A 10,426-nucleotide genomic window follows, 5' to 3' on the forward strand; every position below is an offset into this window, starting at 1 on the left:
CTTATTCATAAAATTAAGGTAACAGGTATTATTTCCTTTAATATTTCCCCCATTTTGTTCTCTGTATATTATAGTTAACCCAGCAAAGTTGCTGATAAAAAAGTGCTTAAATTGTATGCATGTAATTATGTTAAATCTATATATGTTTTAATTTTTAAACTGAAAGAAACACGTCCTAGATCTGCTAGCTTGGGAATTAAATTAAAGTCCATTCCTATGTTCAGAACATGACACTTGATATTAATTAACTATAATCAATATAAACTCTGCAAATGCTAGATTTGATTCTGATTATATGCTATTGTTGTAAATATTGTCTTGTCTTTATGATATATATAGTAGTTAAAATGCGACTAAACCATAAACATTATAACTGCATATATGCATATGTATTTTTGCCAGGGCCAGCACAATTTACATTGAAGTAACTCTGACATAACATATCCATAACTACGGGTGAAATGGTTCAGGATTTATTCTGTTTGGTTCAGTTTGTTTTTTTCTACTACATTGACACTATATAGCTACAACAGGTCAAGCAAAAAGCTTCTAAGTAATAAGTAGAAATGTAATTTTTGCTATAAGATACACAATCCAACATAATAATTTCAAAAATTTTAATTAAGAATAACAATTAAGACCTCTCTTGAGGTATAAATAAAATAACAAGTAACAAAAAGAATGAGACCATATTAAATTAATTCAAAGCAGTGTACTATAGGCTTACAGTACTGAAGCACAATTCAAATGTCTGTCAGATGTATTTCGCCTATCAAATGAAAGCTACCGCTTCAATTTTCATTGTTCTTTAGAGTAAAATGTTGTATTTTTTTGTTTTTCAAAGTAAATTAATATATATATTATGCCTCTGTGTTAATGCAGGTGACCAACCTAACTTGGATCATTTTTTCTTTCTTTTTGAACATCGATGTTGAGTTTAGACGTTTCTCCTAAGCTTGCTGATCGTCTACTTTCACGCCATGTTTCCGCTTAAGATCAGATGATATAGCAAATGTAGTGTCGTACTATATCTAAAAGAGTTTCCCCACATGTTACACACTGTTGATTTCTCATTTTTATCATCAGGTTCTGGTTTTAATAGGAAATAATCTCACTCATTTGACAAACGCCTCATATTCGCCACCATTGTATAAGTCAGTCAGCTAGCCGCTTGATCATTACGTGAGCAGACAACAAGTCTCTTGTTGACCGAGACTACCATTTCGCAATGATTAGCACTGAGTAATTTTAGAAGTGAAACCAACTGAAATCCGGAATTTACAAACCAAAAACCGCACCAACGATGTTGAACCGAGGTTCATCGATTTTTAACCGAACCGTTGCACCTCTATCGATAACATACTACACTTTTGTCAATCATATCTTCTATATCTTATCATGATTTATGTTGCTTAATATCTTTATCATAAAGCCCAGATATGGTGAAACACCTGCCCAGATAAAATCTCACGATATCCATGTTGTTTGTACATGTGAATTTGTATTAATCAAAACATATCCTGTACACGTCCACTGTTAATCAGTACAAAAAGTGCAAATATAATTTTGTATATTATATAGTATTCATCCTTTTGTCTATTTTAATATTCACACATAATCATTATGTCAGAAACAGTCAATGTCAAGGTATATAATTCTACTAGTCTTAACTTATATTTCATAATCAATGATATACAGCATCATTAGAACTGGAAATTTAAAGAATCAAATAACATGCAATGCAAGTCAATAGAAAGAAAAAAAATAATGCATAACTTATTTATGCAACTGACCTTAAAATAGACCTAGAATTCAGCTTAGAAGAGATTTAACTGTTAGATAATACAACTCAGCTCAACACCAGAAATCACTTTGATTCTGTGCCTTCCAGGAAACTTGAGGAGTGGAGTCTAGATCTAGAACATTTACAAGATAACTACAAACATATCTAAAGTCTTACCCGGAAATTCTTACTATAGATATATCATCCTAAGTGGTAAAACCCATGTACTGGCTATAATTTTACTTTCAGTTTCCATACACTAATAAATAATACACCCACAACTATAGTACACATGTACAGTATATATAGGTCACCACTTAAATCCAGCATACATATATAAGGTTTGTTCCTTTATATGTGTACAGAAACTACATAATTTTTATTCTTTTCTCAAATACATTATATATTTTCTAAATACAGATGGAACTCATAACAATTAATGAAACACTACTTTACATAACAAGACAATCCTATTTATCCAGAACAATATATTAACTTGTCAAACCATTGTAGGACATAAAGTAGGTGTAAAGCACATGATCAGGCAGCATACTGGTACAATTAATGTCCGTCAGATGGTCAGGATCAGGTACAATAATTAGTAAATATTATAAAGGACAACACTAGCTACGGTTATAGAAGGCAGTGATATCCATAAAGGACAATAGTTACTCTCAGTTATAGAAGACAGTGATATCCATTAAGGACAATAGTTACTCAGTTATAGAAGGCAGTGATATCCATAAAGGACAATAGTTACTCAGTTATAGAAGGCAGTGATATCCATAAAGGACAATAGTTATAGAAGGCAGTGATATCCATAAAGGACAATAGTTATAGAAGGCAGTGATATCCATAAAGGACAATAGTTATAGAAGACAGTGATATCCATTAAGGACAATAGTTATCAGTTATAGAAGGCAGTGATATCCATAAAGGACAATAGTTACTCAGTTATAGAAGGCAGTGATATCCATAAAGGACAATAGTTATAGAAGACAGTGATATCCATTAAGGACAATAGTTACTCAGTTATAGAAGGCAGTGATATCCATAAAGGACAATAGTTACTCAGTTATAGAAGGCAGTGATATCCATAAAGGACAATAGTTATCAGTTATAGAAGGCAGTGATATCCATAAAGGACAATAGTTACTCAGTTATAGGAGGCAGTGATATCCATAAAGGACAATAGTTATCAGTTATAGAAGGCAGTGATATCCATAAAGGACAACATGTACAGTTACTCAGTTATAGAAGGCAGTGATATCCATAAAGGACAATAGTTACTCAGTTATAGAAGGCAGTGATATCCATAAAGGACACAGTTATAGAAGGCAGTGATATCCATAAAGGACAATAGTTACTCAGTTATAGAAGGCAGTGATATCCATAAAGGACAATAGTTATCAGTTATAGAAGGCAGTGATATCCATAAAGGACAATAGTTACTCAGTTATAGAAGGCAGTGATATCCATAAAGGACAATAGTTATAGAAGGCAGTGATATCCATAAAGGACAATAGTTACTCACACAGGGGCTTGGCACGATTTTCCAAATGATGCTATATATATAGACTATCATTTGGAAAATCGTGCCAAGCCCCTGTGGTTACTCAGTTATAGAAGGCAGTGATATCCATAAAGGATAACATTTACTCTCAGTTATAGAAGGCAGCGATATCCATAAAGGACAATAGTTACTCAGTTATAGAAGGCAGTGATCATGATATCCATAAAGGACAATAGTAACATTTTTTCCATAAAATACTACGTCACTGCATGCATCACGACTGTCATTGGAATTCCATTCATAGTTCAAGGCTATTGAGAGTGATGTCGATCTCGATCGCCATGGCGCGGGGATGTTTTGTGGCTTGTAAATTTAATTGATAAATTCACTGTGATTTTGGCAACTACATGTGTGAACCAGCGAACGGTGACTCGGTACGAGTATATAATGATCTTTTCTGTGACATAGGATTATATGTGTTTAATATAACCGGTTTTCTTGATGGAATGACGAAGGTAGGTCAGTCAATAACGATGATCATATATTGAAAGACTAGGATGACAGTTAGGGGTTTTCCTGGTTACTCTGTACAAATATAGACTGAGTTACAATTACAATAAATATTTTTATATGAACATCGAGGGGTGTCATTTTTACCGAATATTTGCTCATTTAAGAGCCAATTCCCAACTTCCAAATACACAGGTTACTGAGTAGGCCTGACAGTACAGTAGAGTGACAAATTTCAGGCCCCCGTGCTGACGCAAATGGAACCATTTCGTCGGTTGTGATGTTTGGCCTTTTTTTAATATTTTTTTTCTATGTATGGCTTTTATTTTACTTCCTGTCATTGCCAGGTGATTGTGTGTGTTTACATGTTTTTAATGACAAACCTGTGGGGTAGGCCAGTCTGTACTTTGCTATAACTGTTACAACAGGCCTGTAGGCCTAGTCTACTGTACAGTAACGGAGTTATATTTTCGCTCAGATGACATGTCTAATCGTTTAATCGTGTAGCCCTATTGGTTTATTGCTGATCATGATATGATATATATTTATCTCAGAATGTATGTATTTTTATAGTTAAGTCCAACGTTTCAAAACCAACCCTGACGATAAGGACTGTCGGATGTAAACCAAAGCAGACAACATTTTAAGAGTTGTCCCCCTTGAACGCAGATTACTACGTGCGTGTGAAATGCTATGTAAGATAGATTTATCTTACATTAGCTATCTTACATGAGCAAACTCTATCCAAACATGGCGAGATATGAGAGAAATATATATCTTTTATAAATTCTTTTAATGATTTTCGATCATGTGCCCACCAATAGCCATGGTATGTGATTTTGAATATGGAATATTAATGCTGTCTTTATATAATTATTGAACCATCATTATTTTGAACTATTTCATGAGTCAAAGTTAGAATATCTCAGAAATCTGAAGGTCGAAAATTTACCTAGATGCCAAACAGTATATATAGACTGGCATGTCCCTTAATACCAGGAGTTAAATCCAATTTTAGGCTAAACCAAAACGGGTGACAATAATATACCATGCATGGCTATGTAGCACTAGCAGTAAATTTCAGTAATTATATCATGCACCAAACATTTTTTTATGATAAAAATTGTTTGCTTCCAACTTTTCTAAAAAGCTATGTAGTTAAAAATCCATTTAATCTATTTAAGTGATCATGAAAAAGAGTTTGATTCTTGCTTCCATGATAAGCAAAAGAACCAACAATAATGATTGAAAAAAAAAAAAAAAAATTAGGCCCCCGGCCCTTGTCCTGTAAATAACATTTCATTCAAAATTTATTTCAATATCTAAAAGCTTTGTTTGTACTGTAGTATCAAATTATTTTAATATCTAAAAGCTTTGTTTGTACTGTAGTATCAAATTATTTTAATATCTAAAAGCTTTGTTTGTACTGTAGTATCAAATTATTTTAATAAATAAATTGTGTTTTATATGACCACTGTAACAAAATATTTTGAACAGAAGCTTAAATTAAGTATACTGAAAAATGTGTTTCTTTAATTTTATTTAAATTTATATTTGTTATTTAGGTAACTTAATCGATTAATGACTAGTACATTTTCACACAGTAGAAATTAAAACCCGACAAAGGGAAACTTAAAAGAACAACTTTAATTGTTTAAATATAATACTTTTATATTCAAAATCAATTTAATTTGCTTTCAGTTGCAGGCAAAATAAACAACAAACAACTTTAATAAAAATATTTGTGTCAAAAAAAGAAAAGAAAGACAATTACAGAAATTGATCAGGGTCAGAAGAAGTGGATTATCATCAATACTTAGCAAGCCATGTTCAAATTTGGGTCAAAAGTGGACTACTGATCCTAATGATTTTATTATTAATAAGGAAATAAGCTCTCGATCTGTTACAATCAACACCAAAAGTTAATGTGCAAAACCTGACTATGCATCATTTCAGGTGCCTGCACAGGAAATCCTTTTCCTCCATCTTTACTAATTACGATACATCTAGATCAATATTCAGCAATACACATCAGAAGTCGCAGAACAAACAAGAACACAAGAAAAAGATGCAGTTTTTATTAAAATGATTAACCCTGCCAGGTAGCTCACAGGTTTAGTGATAATTAAGATTCTAAGATAAGGAAGAGAAAAGCAAGTAGCATGAAATGGCAAGAAATAAAAAGACAGATTTGTAATATTTTTCAAAGTATATTCCTGGATGTTTGACTTATCCTAATGTAAAGCACCTAAACCAGCTCAACCATTTTTTTAGACCTTTTTCTTCGATATGATGCCAGAACCAACAGAAGTATTCTACTTTCCTTTTAAGCATCAAATGAAGAAGTAGATAATGTGTTAATTTTTGTTGGGAAGAATAATTTCCTGTCCCATCCTGAATTCATCAGCGAAACACTGACAATCATAGCTACTGGGGGGTGTTCCATAACACCTGTAAGATATTATAAATTCTACCAGGTCATCAGTATAACACCACATTGACGAAATCAAAGGTCCTTGATTTTGATATTATATGACACTTATTTGTCGACGGCTGGAAAAGCATTATGTTTATCTTGATAACAGAAACTAAAACAGACACTGTGGATTTGTGTCATCACAATGAATGATTATGACATCATAAATGCTATTTACTTAAGTTGGTGTTTCTAAAAATAGAAACATCAAATTGCTAGACGTCTCAAAATATCAACTTCCATATATGCACATGACCAAAGTTTAGCAAGTGACAATTGAGCAAAACCACATCTAATTTTTCAAAATGTATTATCAATTATTGGTCTCAACAATAAAATCTAAAGATTAAATGAAAAACCAATTTCAAAACAAATTAGTATATTTGTGTATTCACAAGTATATTTGTGTATTCACAAACAACCAGGTCTATTTACTAACTTTCTAGTTGGAAATGTCAAGGATCAGGTTGAGGATCTCAGAAATTCCCAATTATTTTCAGGTATTCAACAGTAGAGCTTCTTTATATTATATACTGATTTTTTAGTTTCTAAATGACAAGAACTAACAGCTACAGCTGTAGATAGATTCATGCAATATAACCAAGATTGAAGTTTACCTAAAAACTTATTTTTTTGAGATCAAAATTAAACAAATTTCAATAAATGGTATGCAACCTCAAGACCTACTTCAACCTGAAAACTTTACACACTGTGAGATTAAGGAGGAGAAATAGCTGCAATCACACGTAGGATTCACAAACACGTGTTACAACAACATTTACCGATGAAGCCTTGGTAACCTTTGGGCCCATAAACAATATCTGAAAGTAGCAGAGTAACAACAGCCTTATTGAATACTTTGTTCAATGTAAATAAATTTGGCATCTTTAATAACATATAATTTGTATAGTGTGATATTAAATATTTGGAAAATCAGGTTTCAACATTAACTGTTACCCAACATTCAGGGGCAAAGTAAAACATAAGTCCGGACTATTTCATTCTCTTTCCCCTTGTCTGACTAGGCAACCTTTATATGATGTCCAATATTTGATTAACCTTCCTATGTAACACCATGTAATACCACACAAAATAAATGTTTTCATCAGTAGCATTGTTGAAACAATGCAGTTTTCTGATGCTTTTGTAAAATCCAAATCATCGGTTTTACAAGCATATGCAATAATTAGTATAAAATTACCATAATATTTTTCAACATCCACCAATTTTGGCCACTAAGTCGGACCTAGTGACAAGCTAATTTATTGAGGGCTCCGTTTCTTCAAATACAGAATAAAATATCAAGAAGATGACTAAGAAAAAAGTTACAGGACATGATGAATTGAAATACAACTATGAAAAGAATGCCAGAAAGAGTTTTCTTCCTAATTTTCTAATTTTCCATGGCCTGACATCAAGGATCTGATCGGCCTCATTTCATTGTACTGTAATTGAAGGCTGGTGTAAATTTGTTTGGGGTCGACACTTCACGCTTATATGCACATTCATTCCGTTTGCAATGCAGTTTTTCTTTCATACCACCTGCATGAAACTAAAAAACATTCCTATCAATGCTTTAAAACATATGAACTGAATTTGAACATTAAAACTGTGATTTCAGTACATGTACGTCCACTAGTGTAAAAAAAATCTAACCTCTGAAGCAAAAGTACAAAAACATAAAAACTCTTGAACCCTATAAAGTGGTTTTGGTTGATGGAGTAAAAACCTATTTTACAATGCTTCTGCTTGGGATCAAACCTGGAACCTTCAGCTTGCTAGACTTATGGTAATGCTTTACAGAGAATGAGCCATGGATAACTTCTCCCTCGTCAACTTCAAGTCAGCAGGAATTCAAAGTTAATATTTATTATAAATTAATATTCATACACCATAACTCATGTTTCAAAATGTAGGAACAATTATCAAACAAAATAGAAAATATGACTATGACTGAATAAAACATTTTCAACACATCTGAAACACCAACACAAAGAATATGAATACATTGAAACACTGAAGTCCCTGCCCTCTAGCTATAGGAGATCATTCTTGAATGCACTGTTACAATTGATACGAAATTGAAGAGATACACAATTGAACGACAAGTACACTGCATAACAAATTCAACAAGAATCGTTTTCTTTAGGAGATCGGTTTAAATAAAAGGAAAGTCTGTCAAATATAGCCATAGAAACTTTCAATGATAATTTGGAGCAATGGTTCATTTCAAGCAAATAAATGGGTGAAATAGTCTGGGTCAATGATCACGGACACATAGTCTCGATCCAAAAAGACAAAATAAAAATACAAATATCACAAATAAAGATCAGATGAACAAAACAAACTAAGAAAATAAGTAAAATAACCTCCACTGAGTTGGACGATGCTTTTTCTCCTACACACGACTCTAATCGCGGTTTCTTGGCAGGGGGGTCCTCAGAATCGGTGCAACTGGACATCTGAAATGACACAAAGGAAGTCGAACTCATCTCTTACATGAAGAGGACAGCGTCAAGAAAAATGCCTTACTCCTCGTTTGATTCATTGAACTCACTAAATACACTACAGAACCATATGTCACTTCAATTAAGCTGCGTAACTGACCAGGAAAACTGCAGACGTTGCAGCTAAGCGGCTAAAAATATGGCGGACGTAAGAGAGACTGTCAACACGTGCGGCGGGGGGAATCGAATACTCTCGGACCGAAATAAATTACTGAGGCTCATTTGAATAACAAAACAAAATGTCAATCAAACACAAACGACTGTATTCAAATGGAAAATTAACAAATATAAATTAATAAAATAAGCATATATCGTGAAAATAACATGACAACGTCATTCTCCAAATGGGAAAATACCGGCAACCAAACAAATTATTTATCCGATTGTTGAGGCCACTTACCAAACTGCACCGGAGAAATCTGTCGTATTACTTGAAACGTCCCACGAAAATTATGAGCAAATTCTTGATCCAAAGCTGAATATATAAGCAGTTTCAGTTATAAATAAATCTTATATCACAAGAACAATGGTATCTCAATCCTTGGTTATATATGTCAGGTGGGTATATTTGACGATGACTAGTCAGAGCGTATTCTACTTCCTGTTTCTATGTCATCCTGTAGCATTGTGGGTAATGATGATGTCACAACCACTAGCTTTCATTTTCGCTTTGTCTCCTAGGCAAAGATATCGACAAATATGAGACACTACATTTTTGCTTACATCTCAAAAAGTAATGAAGATATGATATATAAACCACAATAGCATGTCGACATATTTTAACTGTCTGAAGAAATGTCTTGCATAATGCAAAGATGACAAACAGTACTAAACATAAACATGACATACCGATATTTATTGTTCGACCGAACTGTTGTGCTATTTTTGAACGATTACTCTATTATAATTAGAGCGCCGATGCAATATATTAAGACTGAAAAGTACTAGGCACAGAAGACAAACTAAAGAAAATAGGTTACCACATCAATATATCAAACAACTATGGCTAAGAATGATAGAATTCATTAAACGTGTTAATTAAGAAAGGATAGATACAGTTGAATGTTATTTAACCTTTACGTAATGCACTTCATTTAAGCTACAGGTAAACTAGTAGTACACTACGTTCAGTCAGGTGCGACCACAAATCCCCCTATACAGGACGCCCGTGTTAGATACCTGTAGTTGTTACATTTACAGACCAGTGTAAATTGACTGCCTTAATTATATCTTTAAATGTTGATAAAATTTTGTCTCACATTAACTCGAGATAAAATTGGCTGCGGATCTTATATCCTATATCGCTCAGGAGGAATTCAAACTCTATCAATTGAATTTGTAGTGGATTTTTTATCATTATTTTTTTTTTAAAGATTTCATTTTAAATCTATTTGTTTTCTTAAGTACACTGTATATGAACATCTATTTCAATATCTATTATTTTATCCGACAAAAATATTTTTTAATTCAGAGACTATCGGAGACCTACATATATATGTATCTCTGATTCAATGTATTGTTACTTCACTAATATCTGTTATTTCAACCATGAAATAATTTCACAGTACATAATCAAGAATCAAGAATCAGAAGTTTCGTATATTCTCATTCATGTTCTGTAAGAGACAAATAATATC

General features: G+C 32.7%; 1 protein-coding gene across 1 annotated transcript in view; it reads right to left on the reverse strand.

Moving 5' to 3' along the window:
* Positions 1-8,980, reverse strand: part of LOC117331379 (ubiquitin-like modifier-activating enzyme 1) — a 28,187-nt gene extending 19,207 nt beyond the window's left edge. Inside the window, 3 exon segments of the mRNA XM_033890078.1 lie at positions 7,065-7,103; positions 8,652-8,744; positions 8,890-8,980. Of these exon segments, the coding sequence (XP_033745969.1) occupies positions 7,065-7,103; positions 8,652-8,744 (132 nt within the window). The 5' untranslated portion in view covers positions 8,890-8,980.
* Positions 8,981-10,426: the final 1,446 nt, after the last annotated feature.

The sequence above is a fragment of the Pecten maximus genome, chromosome 7 (genome assembly GCF_902652985.1).
Source record: "Pecten maximus chromosome 7, xPecMax1.1, whole genome shotgun sequence".
NCBI classification, from domain to species: Eukaryota; Metazoa; Mollusca; class Bivalvia; order Pectinida; family Pectinidae; genus Pecten; species Pecten maximus.